This window comes from Grus americana, chromosome 3 (genome assembly GCF_028858705.1).
Source record: "Grus americana isolate bGruAme1 chromosome 3, bGruAme1.mat, whole genome shotgun sequence".
Taxonomy (NCBI): Eukaryota; Metazoa; Chordata; class Aves; order Gruiformes; family Gruidae; genus Grus; species Grus americana.
This window is the reverse complement of record NC_072854.1, coordinates 123,910,006-123,924,405: the sequence shown is the minus strand read 5'-3', so window position 1 is coordinate 123,924,405 and position 14,400 is coordinate 123,910,006. Positions and strand designations below refer to the sequence as shown.

The 14,400-nt window shown below is 41.7% G+C and overlaps 1 protein-coding gene across 6 annotated transcripts in view; it reads left to right on the top strand.

The window, feature by feature from the left end:
• The window catches only part of CCDC85A (coiled-coil domain containing 85A), an 82,316-nt gene that overhangs the window by 52,768 nt on the left and 15,148 nt on the right, over positions 1-14,400 (top strand). For 4 of the 6 annotated variants that reach the window (XR_008576548.1, XM_054821799.1, XM_054821800.1 and 1 more), the window contains one exon: positions 10,987-11,063. The exons of the other annotated variants lie outside the window; for them this stretch is intronic. Coding sequence is in view for 3 of the 4 variants with exons in the window: in XM_054821799.1 (XP_054677774.1) it covers positions 10,987-11,063 (77 nt within the window). In the remaining variant the exon portion in view is untranslated. The remainder of the gene's footprint in view (positions 1-10,986; positions 11,064-14,400) is intronic. 6 annotated transcript variants of the gene reach the window in all.

Below are 14,400 nucleotides of genomic sequence, written 5' to 3'. Positions count from 1 at the left end.
CCCTCTTGAGGCTTTCCCCTCCTAGGGATTTTGTCTGGAGACACGGATGCTCCAGCTGAGGAGGAAGCAGCACGAGCTCTCGTGTTACGTGACCTGACAGGCTGGCTATTGGAGATGGAGCACCTACAGATAGTGACATACTTGCACTGACAGATTTTGACTTAAAAGCCATATCATTTAAATACTTCTTTTTATTACTCCCTTTCACAATCCACCCCAAAAAGTCTTACAGAAGAGGACTACACAGACAGTCTTCTCCTCCACTATCATGTAACTGCCAGCATGAAACGGATAGTTAATTTTTCCTCAAAATTAGGTTCTGTGCTGAAATTGCCAGTGGAGTAATTTTACAAAATGGTCATCTTTCCTGCTTTAAATGTGACCAGGCTCAGTAGGGACAGGAGGGCGTTATTATATGATGGCTCTTTAATGGGCTGTGGGAAGCAAGAGGGTGGTTTGAGTCTCGAGGACATATTTAATCTTGCAACATCTTTTACTGCATTTAATAGCCTGTCCTACATCTTAATCACTGTGTGTAGAGAAATTAATCCAAAAACCCCTTTTGTCCTGGTAATTTTAAATCTTCACTGTGTTTGCCCACATTAGCCTGTCTTCCTCTGGCAGTTCCCCAGCTTCTGCTCTTGCCTGATCATGGGACTGCTCCTCATCGCTCATCCGTAGAGATGGATAATTGTATAAATCTAGCTTCTCTTTCCCTTGGATACCTGCTGGTTTTGTAGTTTTCCCCATCGTGTTTCCCAGTAAATATCCATCGTGTAGTAAGATACCCAGGATTTTTGGGAGCACATTCTCCCACTTCTTCTTGGGTGGGCAGAGTGTCCTGGTGCTGTGGTGGTGACCTGCTGTAGTTGGTGCCTCCTGCTGATGCTCCTGCAGGTGTCCCTGCCCATGACAGAGGGGTGGAACTAGATGGGCTTTAAGGTCCCTTCCAACTCAAACCATTCTGTGCCTTCCTGTCGAGTGCTACCTAGCATGTCCCATGCCCAAGGCAGGGTGTGTAGCTGGGGGGAGACTGGTGGACAGGTCTGAAATTCAAGATTAGATCTCGTGCTTATTAGAAAGTAGGGCTCATTATTCCAATATGAAATGGTATACTGGCAGAGCTTTTAACACAGCTAGTAAGACATTTGTGGAAATGTTTACAGCTATGGTAGTAATCCCAAATAATTTCTTTTCTTTTTCTTTTCCATTTTATGGTTGAAAATTGAAATAAGGACTTAAAGCATCACGGGGAAACATCTGTGCACTTCATCACTATTTGATAAATACATTTATCTTGTATATGTATTTGAATAATGATGTCCCTTATCGACTCCTCATTGTTCATAAAATACTGGGATATGTTTATTTCATAACCACAATATTGTGAAAAGACTCTGAGGTCTTCTTTTACAAACCAAGTGAAAGCTTTCTATAAATACATTGAATTTTTTCTGTCCTTTATGGCATACAGACCATGTACTGACTTGGTTTTCTCAATGAAGGACTATAGTGTTTGATATGGATATATGCAAGATGTCCGTGTGAGTGAAGCAGCAGGATATAGGAGAATTTCTATTCTATTCTGTTGCTTGAGCACTGGTTGAGATCAAATGGCAGAACCATTTGAAATTCCTTGTATTTTTAACTTGCACATTTAGTTGGGAGATGGTGTAAGCACTAAGAACATCTGGGATATTTGTCTCTTAATTTACCTGGTTAATTCATGTAGGTTGACATATTTTGGTGTGTTTGTGCGGAACCGATTGCCACTGTAGCTTTACTTGGTATTTGGACCGTGTGCTTTAATTCTGAGTTGTAGGTTGCATGAGCTGCAATGGCGACTCGGAATATGAAGGTTCTTTGTCTGCGGATAGTTGTGGTGTGGGAATAAGAGCTGATCTAAATTTAGTGTCTTGGCATTCAGCTTGCTATTTCCTTCCTCTTCCTTCTCCTCTCTGACATTGGTTAAGGAATTGATTTCTTCATTTGCTTGAGACAGTTATTATCCCTCCTGTGTTTGCTAAATGTAAATGCTACTCTTTTTCTCCAGCATGCTGCATTCGGAAAGCCTTTCTGCCGTTCAGATTGATGTATTTGCGGGAATTGTTTAGAACACTTAAAAGTAAGAGAAGCCACAAAAACTTTGAAAAAATGGTTGTATTAGGGCTGCATAATGCACTTAAGGAGGAGTTTCCAAAGCAGTGTAGTAAGTGGTTGGTTGCATTTTTCCTGATCTTTGACATGACAGTTGTCAATTTGCACATCTAAGTTTGAGTAAACGTAAAAGACTCCTGACCCTCAGCAGCTTCTCCTGTACCCCTGAGACAGCAGTCTCACAGCTAATAGCTGTATTAAATCCTACTGCATCCTTGGGTAATTATTACGTGATACTTTTCTCCTGAAGACCGGGTGTGCCATCATTGTGCTGCACATGGGAGATGCTGTCACCACGCTGGCTCTCTGGCAGGCTTATGCAAGGCTGCATGCCACTGTCTGCACACCGCAGTTCACTCCAGAACACTTCTATTGCAGGAAATGGAGCGGCGGCAGGATCAGAACTGAGCCAAGGAGCTAGAAACAGAGCCTGAGAGAGTGGCATTACTGCCCCTCTTATCTCTTGAAGCTGTGATCGGATGGTTGTCCAGGTTCTCCCAGGCGATACTACCTCACTGGAGGCCTCTCTGAGCAGGGAGAGATGTAAGGGGTCAGGAAGGGACTCCCTGACACAACTTGCCACGTGCCGTGGTCTGCAGCCTATAGCCAGTAGGATGCAGTCTGCTGCTGTATACTTGCAGGCCGTGGTGACCAATTTATTTAATGGCGTACACAGCTACGGGATCCTTTCCAGACTTTTCCTCTTCATCTAAACTTGCCCCATGTAAACCCAGAATGGGAACTGTTGGTTTCACTTGCACAAGAAACACCTTAGCAAGGAGGAAGAGTCTGGGTTGGTTGTTTCTCCACGTATTCATGTGGCTATCAATCTTTATTTTGAGTTTTGGCATCTATGCTGTAATGGCAGCAAGAAAAAGTCTAAGTGGTGTTGTTCAGCGGCTAAAGTAATGTGAAAGTTTCTATTTCTGCTCTCTCAGGAGCATCATTTGAATTTGGTTTTGAGTTGCACAAATAGTAACCCATGAAAAGGGAGTTTACAGGTTGGATAACGGCCTCCTGCCAAGGCAGTAGACAAACATAAAAATGATTCAGAGATTTGATCTGATTCAGAATTCCTGGAGATGCAGTTTTTACTTTTGGCCTACATTGTAGACTTCCAAGTGGAAGCCAATACAATTATTAACTAGAGCCTGCTGTAGCAATACTAAAATTCTCAACCAAACTAACTTTACTACTTTATGTTTCTTCAACATCTGATGATTTGAGGCTGAAAAATATAATTCTATATGATAAGAAAGGTGGCCATGAGTATCTGTGGGGAGTTGCAGGGACGCTAAGGGACCTTTAGCGCGTGTATTTGTCAATTTGACCCCCTAGTCCTCTGCTTTTTGCCCTAATACTGCTGTGGCTGGAAAGCTTTGAATTTTCATGTATTGTTTTTTCATTTCATTGTACCACAAATGATCATTTGACATAGGCACAGCAGAACTGGGAGAAGCTGGAGGTGGTTCTGTGGATGCATGGGGTGATAAAGGCGTGCAGGGTTTCACACTGGCCATGTGTTTGCAGGGGACCACTGGACAGCTGCAAACGGACGTGATCAGGAGGCAGTGGTGTAAGGTCAAAATGTCTTTTTGCAGCTGTCTTTCTATGGACCAGTAGTGAAACTTTCCCTTATTTATCTCTCCAAGCTAGTGCCCTCATCCACCTTCCCTCCCTAAGCAAAGCTATTCTCAGGCTTGCCTTTTCCAGTCTTTCATTTGGTTTCACACAGGAGCCCACTGAACACCCTTCCTCTCCTTCTGCTGTGCTTTCAGTCGGGGGGGATGCGCCTGAAGTTGGGGGACACTCCTAATGAGCAAACGAGAGTGCGGTGGCATAGGGACAAACCCAAGCAGTTAAGTAAGTGGAGTCGATAAGGATTTTACCAATCATGAAACACACAAAATCAATACCAGAACAAGCTAACAGCCAGTGGGAAAGGTTATAGCAATAGCATAATGGATTTGATTTTCTCAGTTTTCATCAATAACGTGGCAATTGCATTTAGCACAGGCTGAAGTGGAGCTAACAGGATATCAAGCAGGCCAGCAAGAAAAACTTTGCCGTTGTCACCTCTAGCACCAAAAAAACCCAAACAAACCAAGGTTAGTGTTACAGCAGGCCATTAGCGTGACAGTGTTACCCAGCTGTTACCAAGAGTGTTACGGATAGCTTCAGAAAAGTAGGACACAAAACCTTACCTCGGCTGAGTTTTGATATCATTTTTAGGTGCTCCTGTAGTCGAATCTTCTTTCTTTATGAGAGTTTTTAAACCAGAGCTTTTTTGTAGATGAATTCAGCTGGAAATTTTGTTGCACCCTAAAGCTAAATATGCAACAAAACCTCCAACAAATGCCTACCTAAATCAATAAAGTTCTTAAGTGGAAATCAACCCTGTATTTTCAGTAGATTGTGTCACAGGCAGCAATTGGGTGACCTCAGCACGAGTGAAAGCCCCGGGTGCTGCCGCAGCAGAGCGATGCCTGCTGCCCCTCGCCACAGGGAAGCGTGTGCACGACAGTCTGGTCAGCCCAGACCCGCTCGCTACAACTGCATCATCCACAGTGTCAAAGTGACACTTAAATCCAGACAAAGGCAAACACATCAGCAATCTGAGTCAGACAGCATTGACGAATCATTAAAGGCATGGCTAGGGCTGCCTCAAGGCAATCAGAAGTATTTTTTTCTATTAATACATAGATAATTTGTGATTAAAAGCTGCTGCAACTGAGAAAACACTTTTTATATGAAATCTGGGTAAAAACGGCTGGTTACAGAGATACCGTAAGTAGCACATGACTGGGTGTTATGTGTGTTGAAAAGGGGAAACATGGCACGTGTTGCCTGAGAAATAAAACTAAGTGGCAGGGGTAACGTTGCATTCTGGATGTTTGAATTAACATATGTAAGTTTTTCCCTTTGCTAGGATTCAGTTTTGAAATACTCAGTGAACTAGCTAAGCTTAGTTAATTATATTTTTAATTACATGGAGAAGTCAAGACGTGCTGGATCTGTAATCACAAGACATCTCAGCTTGGGGTGGGAGAATTTCAGACAACAGCAATATTGAGAAATGCAAACCCTCTCTTAATGCTAATCTTGTGGCGTTCGCTGCCCCAGAACTTTCCCAGAATATGTGCCTTAGTGGTAAATAGCTCCTAAACATTCTGGTGAGCTTAATAAAATTCTGCCTTAGGCAAACGTCTTTCTGTCTACACGATAGCACTAATCCTAATGTCGCTGCGTTACAGGGGAATTGGGCTGCACTTTAATGAGAAGTTCTCCAGCACTTACTCAATAGGAGCGTTATGTAAGATGTGCAACCATAATAGAAAATCATAGAAGACAGGGCTAAAAATGACCTTTGGAGGTCATCTGATCCTGCCGCTGGGAGCCTGGACACCACCAGTGTAAACACCGAGCAGCTTCACCAATGTAGAGATGTAGGCGGTGTAAATTTGTGTTAGCGTAAATCCAACAGTGTGATTTTTCTTAAATTCGAACAAGGTAGCTGAGAGGGGATGGATTGCAGTAATAACATGTTTTAGTCATGAATATTAATATTGAAGTAATTAAATCAGATGACTGTGAATTATAGGACAGGGAGATACTTTGTGTGTCATTGAATCTGCTCCCCAGCTAGCGTAGAAACTCTTTCATAAACGTATGGAGCTGTCAGGTAATTACAGGAGGGTTTAAAATAGCCCTTGCACAGCCTTGTTTTTCATCTTCCATTTATTGAAAGATTATTTAGCTTTCATTGCGGGATGCTGGGTGTGGATTTGAATGACCAAAATACGATTTGATATCCAATTATTATATTCCTGCCAACACAGTGCAGGAAGAGCAGCATAACAAATGACTTTCCCCATTGAAGCTGAATATACCTTAACCGAACCTTCATTGCCATACATCAAAGCATCACTACACGTAACATGCTAAATTCTTTGCTGAGGTAAATTGTTGGCAGTTTCCCCCATTTATAGCATTAAGTGTTTAAAATACGCGTATTGGGATGTGACAGCTCTCCAGATTGTGGCGACCTCCTTTAGGAACATGAATACCAAATAGAGCTGAGCCAGTGGAAGCAGAAAACATTGATGTTAACAGAACTGAGGTGATGTTTGCGTTATCATGAAATCGTGTTTTTTCCCTTTTCTGGCCGTAAGGATGTAAGGACCGGCTGCTGCTTCAGAGCAGCCGTCTGCCCAGTGTAGCAGCTTCTTTTCATGCTGGCCATAAGTTAATGGCTAGGGATCAAGGCAAACAATATTATTCTTTTCTCCTAGTAACTCCAGTCTTCTAAGTATTTTCAGTTTGGAGGATTTTGCTTTACTTCCTCTGGGATGTCTGCTTTGCTTATCCACTGTATTACCAGTTTTCTCCAAAGTTAAAAGTTTCTATAGTTTTTTATTTTTTTTAACTTCCCTGAAGCATCTTTTGCGTTGATGGGTTTGTCCTTTGAAGTCAGTCAAAAGCAGGTCTATGGAATCCCTGCGCTCAGTTTTTGCAGACAACTATTATAATTTGGAATCAGTGTGGATTGTTTTTTTTTTAAATGCAGAAAAAATGAATTTTAGTCATTGAATTAAAATGCTTCTTGTGCATTACTTTCTGAGTCTGTATCGGTACTAGAGGTGTTGCATCTCCTACTCTTTCTTTACCTCAGATACTTCTCTGGTCATTAGATAAAATCCCTTCCACCTGCTTTATTGTGCTCATTACTCAAGCTCATTTGGACAAGTAGAAGTGTAAGTTGAACCCTTGAGTTTTTGCTTTCCATGGGGTTCTGGTCTATTTGCTTTGCAAGGAGCTAATAGGCAGGTAGAGGACCTCAGTCTTTAAGAAGTTCTCCAGTGCAATCCCACAGTTGCCAGTGAGTTGTAACCCTCCAGTCTCTGCAAAACAACAAACCCAGGAAAAAGAAAGGAAAGTATCTGAATTTAACATGACATCCTCAACCATTCTAAAATAGCAGAGGATAATCTAGCTTAAAGAACATTATGACTTACTTGATAGATTGAGATCAGATGCAGTGACACAAAAATGGATAAAGCTGAGGCACAAATATACCTTTGGCAGCAACGTAGACATCTGATAAAGTTTGACATAACCCCATAATATGTACTAGCTTCAAGAGTGTGGATGTCAAAAGAAAAAGATCAGCTACATAAATATTGATGTTCTCTAATAACATGTTAGAGTGATGGATGTGGAGAAAGGGTGGATCGTCACTGAATTTCCCTAAAAGCATGATATTACTGTCTCTCTAATAATTTGGGAAAGAATTCTAGTTTCAATCACACAATGATCACGTTTTCAGTCATGCTAAGAGCATGGGAAGCTCAAGCTGGGAAGCTCATTTGATTGGAATCCATTCCTGAGAATGGGAATTGTTCAAAATTGTTGCTCCTGTAGAAGATCCTGGCGATGGAAGATGGGAAGGAGTGGGAATAATGTAACCAAGAAGCCCACAGGTGATGAAACTGGTGGTTTGGCTACTGCAGTATCATGTCTCTGTGGTCAGATCTTGTTTAGATGTGGGCCCGAATTAATTGTTTGTATTTGAGTGTGCATTGCATCTCAACATAGTTAACAGTTTCTGTGCTATTACCCAGAACATAATAGTTGAGGTTTTTTGGTGTTAATACAGCTGCTGGTTTTCCCTGGCTGTGTTCTGGGCAGATGAAGCTCAGCAGATGTGTGTTTGGAAGTTTATCTATAAGCAGTCTACATCCTGAGTTTAAGATTCTGCAAATAAGGGAGGGCTTTTCTGTGTACTTGCAGCTCTGAGAAAATGAGCAATGTTAGATAAATCTGTTTGGGGAAGGATAGAACACAGAAAGGTTTTATGACTAATGACATCAACTAGGGATTGTCTTGTTTGCACAGGTTATTTTTCAGAGCAGTGGCTGTCTGACACATTGTACTATCTTATTAAATGCTTTATTATAAGACAACAGTAATGTTATGGAAGTGATGCAAAGTTTCTGTACTGCTTTCCCTTTGGGAGACATTTGTTTTCAGCTCAGATGCTGAAGCATTAGTATCATCAGTTCAGTCTGCTTCAGTTTAAATTGCTTAATTGTCTTGTGAAAATTTGCCTGGAATGACAATGGGAGTGGTATCAGGTAACCATTTTCTGGATGGCATTTTAAGATTTACTTTTTATTTAGAGCTCTTCACTGGTCTTCAGGCTGATTAAGAATAGATGGATCATGTAATCCTTCTCATAAATACCTTTAAGATGCAACTTTTAAATTATTTTTTTTTTAAAGTCTGCTATTGATGTTGCTAGTGCCAGTGTTTCACTTTGTGTATTTTCAATTCCTCCATCTCTTATGTCCTTGACTGGCTTTTCTGTTCATGTTTTCCTCTAAGCTCATAGCATCACAGCATAAATATATTAACAGATACTGAAATATATATGCACCTAGTCTATGTGTCAAGAAGACTCACATAAATAAGGATTTGCTAGATCAAGCCTTTGGTAGATGACCTAATTTTCCATTTTAATCAGATTACAAAAGGAGATTTAAATAACTGTTTCACACTTCAGAAGGGTTAACAGGTGCAGAGATTTCAGACCAAATCCTCAGCTGGTATGAACTGGCATTGGGAAGTTGTGAACTGACAGCAGAGCTGTGTGATTTGAAGCAGCAGAGATCTCCCCTCTGGACTCTCAACATATAAGTGAAGAAATAAAACTGAGAGGCAAACCTTGCCAAGAGGTATACATTGTATGAGGAGCTAATAAATGGCAAACCAGAAAATTACAAAAGACCCAGAGTTGAAGAGAATCCAGATGGGAGCTTGCACGAAGTGGGCTGATAGGCACAGCTGGGAAGTTGGACTTGAGCGTGAAGTCCAAGCCCAAGCTAACGTAGCAGTGGACTTGTAACCAGTGAATTTAGAGCTGGCTAGGGCCAAAGAAAGCACCGTTAGTCCCTCCAAAGAGATGGCTCCACAGAAACCATCTTATGTAGAAAACAACAGAGAGAAGAGATGAGAGATGCTGGGAGCTATTGCCTATGCTAATGGCCTTAATGGTGAGGGAGCTGCTGCGGCTCCTCCTGAAAGTGCTGCTGCTGGGAAGGAAACTGATTTGATGGGAGGGACCCTGTCATATGTAGTTAATTGAATAAGCTGTTCATCTTCTAAGTGCTCATCTGAGCTGGGCTTAGTGACTCTCCAGAGATGCACCCATCACTAGCTATGAAAATCCTTATGCAGCAGAGCGCACAGAACCTCAGATTACCTCTTTCCCTTTTATTATACAATGCTATTTTTAATCCAGTGCCTTGCTGTGTATTAATCATTTTTGACAAATTACTGTGTGTTGTCTTCATGTTGTGTAAATTCCCATGCACTGTCTGTGCATGCATATTTTAGCCTATCACAGTCTCGTAAGAGCAGTAAGTGACACCTCATTTCCCATCACTTTTATTTTATGGGCAGGCTGGCATGGTGATTAGTTATCTGAGGAAACTGGTGCACAAATTCATCTGTCAATTTAAACCCGTGAACAATTCTGTTATCTGTGCAGCTTTGCAGGGTTATATCAACTGACAGTACTGTCCCAATACCCATGGATTCTGTACCATTAATCATCAAAGAGATAATTTTACTAGTTACATGGTAGTATGAGTACAAATATGTTACTGGAATTGACATCTCAGAGAAAGTTGAGTGGATCGTGGAGTCAGGAGTGAGTACATGGTGGACTTCCATCTGCATACGAGGAGGTACAAGAGTCACAGCAGTGTTTCTGGACTGAGAAGATATCTTTTCTCTTGCAGTCGAGTGCTACTTTCTCAGGCATGTATTTCTGTTAGATACAGGACTTTAACAGCAGAAATTCTGTGTGACCCAAGAAATGCGTGATAAGAAAGCTCTCAGATGCTTTTAGGGATGGATCATGGATCTACTCTTACATTAAGTTCTTGGGAACAGAGCAGAGTAGGAGTGACTCATGTTCTCCATAATCAACCAAATTATCTTACGAAGGTCACTGAGGTTACTTGTGAATCACTGAGGTTACTTGTGAATAGAGCGGGCAGGATTGTGCTCTTCAACCAAGCCGGCATAGGAAAGCAGCGCTGTGAGAGCATGTCCTAGTATGGTACTGCCCTGGCGTGCGTGGGGTGAGGAGTACACGCTGTGAGCAATGCCGTGCCCCAGGCTGTCGTGCTGGGCCCCAAACTCTCTCAGGGCCCTGGGGACACACATCTGGTTTCTAGCACAGGCTTGAGCTGTGACAACATGTCTGATCCCTAGCAGAGGCTGAGGCTCGAGCCTCCGTCCTGGCAAGCTGCTGTATTCCCCGCAGGCGAGATCATGGCTTGCAGGGGTGGGGGAGGCTGTGTGTGTCTGCCACCAGACCTCTGCTGGACTGTAGAGGGGCCTCTTTAACTGTGTCTTCCTGCAGAAGACTATCTTCTCTTTGTGGGCTTTTCAGTGGTAACTTGGTGGGATAACGCATTAGTCTTGTGGAGTATTTCCAAAATACAGTGCAAACTCACAGAGCTTGGGGGATGGGTTGGAAGAAGTCAAGTCTGCATTGCCTTTCTGTAAGATACCTTGTGCTTGAGAAGGGACCACCTTAAAGCACAGTAGTTGAGAATCACAAGCGACAAGGACTTGGATTAATTCTAGTATCAGTGTTATTTGCACTGCTCTTGAGAGGAGCGGAGCTGAATGTTTAATGGACGTTTGAGAGAGGCAGTCTGCTGTGAGTACAAGTCAGAATGTGGCACAGGCTCTGACACTAGTAAACACAAGCAGATCTCTGTGGATAATGTGAGTTTTTTTCTTTTTGATTTTTAGAATCAACCTTGTCCTATGTTAGGCAGCTGGAGGCAAGAGTAAGACAGCTGGAGGAGGAAAATCGCATGCTGCCCCAGGTGGGTGACTTCTGATGGTGGGAACAGTAGCCGGCAGCTAGACAGCAACACTCAAGTCTTCGTGCTTGAGATGAAACCAGTATTACTTGTCATTTCACGTTACTGCATTTGAACACTCAGGCCGATCATTCGGATAATTGAAGGCACTCACATCTGTTTGTTCTTCTTGCTTTTGAGTGAGATATTTATTTAAGACTATGACAATGCTTTCGTTAATTTTTCTCCTTTGCAGGTGTTGATACCTTGCTAAGAAAAATTCACTGGAAGCCGCTACTTATAGTTAATTAATTTAAGAGTTGAAAATCACAGTGAACTGAACCTTTACATTCTGGTTTTATTCCAAGAGCTTCTTGTTATTAAAATACCAAGTAATTTTTATAGTTAACAAAAATATTTTGCTTTAAAAATGCAAATGTTTTAAGTAATAATAATTGGATTATATTGGTTTTAATATTTTGAGGAATATATGAGATATGTAAATACAAGACAGAAATTAAATTAAATAAGTAAGCAAATATGAAGTTGAAAATTTTCCCAATATGTTAAGGATGAAAAATGTTGAAGTTCATTAAGAATTAATCAAAGACACTTGTATGTTTGCTATATGTACACATACAACCCAGCACATATTTCTATTATAATTCGTAAAATAATCCTTAGGAGAATCCATAAAGTCTGCAAATTAAGTTGCCCACTGGAAGAAAAAAGAAGTTGCATTTCGTTTAAATCAAACACTAGTTTAAATGAAGACATTGGTCTGAAGAAGAAAAGTGCTTTTTATTGAACATAGTACTGTTATTTGAATGTAAAATCCAAGATAACAGTGAGATGTAGCTAGAAGTTTATTCCAATTTATTCATTTGTGTAAGCCAAGATTACCTAGACGATCTCAGCCCCAGGTTAACAATTTCCTAAGGCAGATTTTAAGTAAAGCATGGTGGTTTTTTTCTCACCTATATTATGACAGTTGGAAGGGCCTCTATAGCTCTTGATTAGCTCTTGACTTGCTAAGTGACTTGAGCAATTTATGTAACCTCTCTGTACCCTAATTTTTTTGAAAAGAAGGGACAGCAAGGATGGTTAAATGTCTGTCCATTAACAGGTATACAGTCTTCACTAGGGAAGGCAAAGGTTGATCTTCAGCGATAAAGAATATTATTTTCTTGTCAAGAACGATGTTCAGGGCAAATGTTAACAAACCTGCCGGAAACATACCATTGTGGTTTGTCTTGGGTCTGGAACAACACTGGGGGATAAATTGCGCAGAACATTCTTTGTGGGCAAAATCTTTAGAAATGGCCGTATGTTTTATTTCTCTGGGGTTTGAGGCGCTCAGGTGGAGACCCATGAAATGCATTACCAGATCTTGCCAAAGATTGGAACGCCCACATTGAGTTCACTGCAAATATCTTAGATATTTTCTGCCAAAAGCAGAAATAAGCACTTGTGAAAATAGCACCTAAGTCTGTAGCTGTTGCAAAAGTAATTGTAACAAAATATGCTGATTGTGGAGTTTCGAAGAGGAAGAACTAGGTGAGCAAGCCTGCAAACTGTTTTTTGTTTTTAACTACACAGGTCAGAGTTTGTCTTGTGTTTGGTTTTGTTGGCACAAGGATCTGTAGTAGAGTTCTTAAAAAGTCTCCTAATATCTCTGGCTGCTTTATTATAAGAAATAATGAGTGACAAGGGCTTGCATTCCCTGGCATACCTTACTCACCTTTCCTCCTGAAGAAAGTCATTGCTTTGGGGAGAGGAAGGAAATGTAGACACCAAGTTTATTTTGACTTCGCATTCGATTACCTCAACATTACACTTGCATGAGTTTGTTTTGGGGGTTTGTTGTTCCTGGAAGTAAGACCTTGAACGTGCTATCAGCGGTGATCAGGGCCTGTCACAAAGGCAAGGATGCAGCATGGAAATGCATGAGCTCCTGGCACTGGTTCGATGCTATTTAATGGGAGGAATGGGAGTTTGTTGGGCATTAAGCCAAACCAAGTGCTTTTGACGAAAGCTGAAAATATACGAGCCCCACAACTGATGAAGGTTTTTGGCACAGGTCTTAGTTAATGTGTTGTGCCTTAAAATTTCACCAGTGCTTCAGTAAGAGGTTGCCTTTTGCTTTTTGCATAGCACCTCTCTGATGGCGTACTGGCGCGCTGGGAGGGTCTGGGAGTTGCAGGACTGCACGTCGTATGAGAGAGGTGACGACTCACACTTGTGACGCCTCTGCTAGGTCTTTACTGAAGAGTCCTTGCCTTGCTTTCTGAGGCTTTTTTCTCTCCTTCTGCCATGCTTTTCTTCTCTTTCCTCTCTGCTTTCAACATCCTTTCTTTTCCCCCTTTTCTGCTTACTCATGAAAATGCACTGGCACATTTGTTGACACCCTCTTCAGATAAATCACTCCTTTCACTTAGGTGTGGTTCTTTTCCAATTTCTTTTGCTTTGTCTCCCTCCATACATACTAGTTTTCAAAACCCCACAGACCTCAAATGTAAAGGTTTTATTAATATTTAGTGGCAAGAACATTTCCAGAGAAAATGGTTTTAAGTGCTGCCATCATTGTTCAAATGGAATCTGAGTTTTAGTTCACTCTGCTGCACTGAAGAGCTTCTTTGTCAGGCGAGATGCAGTACCACCGCTGAGTCAATATTTTAGTTTGATCAGGTAATAGAAAAGGTATAAAAATGGGCATATTCACGTAAGCCTGTTTATGTCTCTTCCTGTGCTGCACAGTTGTTCTGGTGGTGGTTTATAGCATAGTAGTGGGTCGAAGAGTTATGAGAAGCCATAGATGGGTTGTAGGTTTGCTGTGTTGGTGAGACCTGTAATTAGCTGTTCGCCATTGTTGGTTTTTTCCTTCTCTTAGGTAGTATGTAACGAGATATGATCCAGACCCTTTCAGTTTCTGGCCACAAATAGGATTTTTGTGCAAGAAAGCAGATACTTTCCAAGATTTATGGTATGCAGCTGGGTCTTCTGTTGAGAATGCCAAACTGTGCCGGCTGTGCCTGAGACCAGGGGTGTGCAGCTAGCGCTGGTGCTTCTCAAACACACGTGTAGATAAGGGCACGTGACAGCAGTGCGTGGAGGCAAAAGGATTTGAGTGAGACCGTTTCTGTTTTGCTGGATGGATTTCAGGCTAGAGTAGTTCCCCCGTGGGGCTGGGGCAGGAACGCTCTCTGCAGCACGTGGGCTCTGGCAGTGCCGCTGCCTTCTGCTGCCTCAAAATGTATACAAAACCACAGCATCACTGTGGATTGAGTCTTGCTGCTAAGATTAAAAAAACCCCAAAACCATGATAGTAAGGCCAGTGTTCTAGCCAGAACATAGTGTCTGT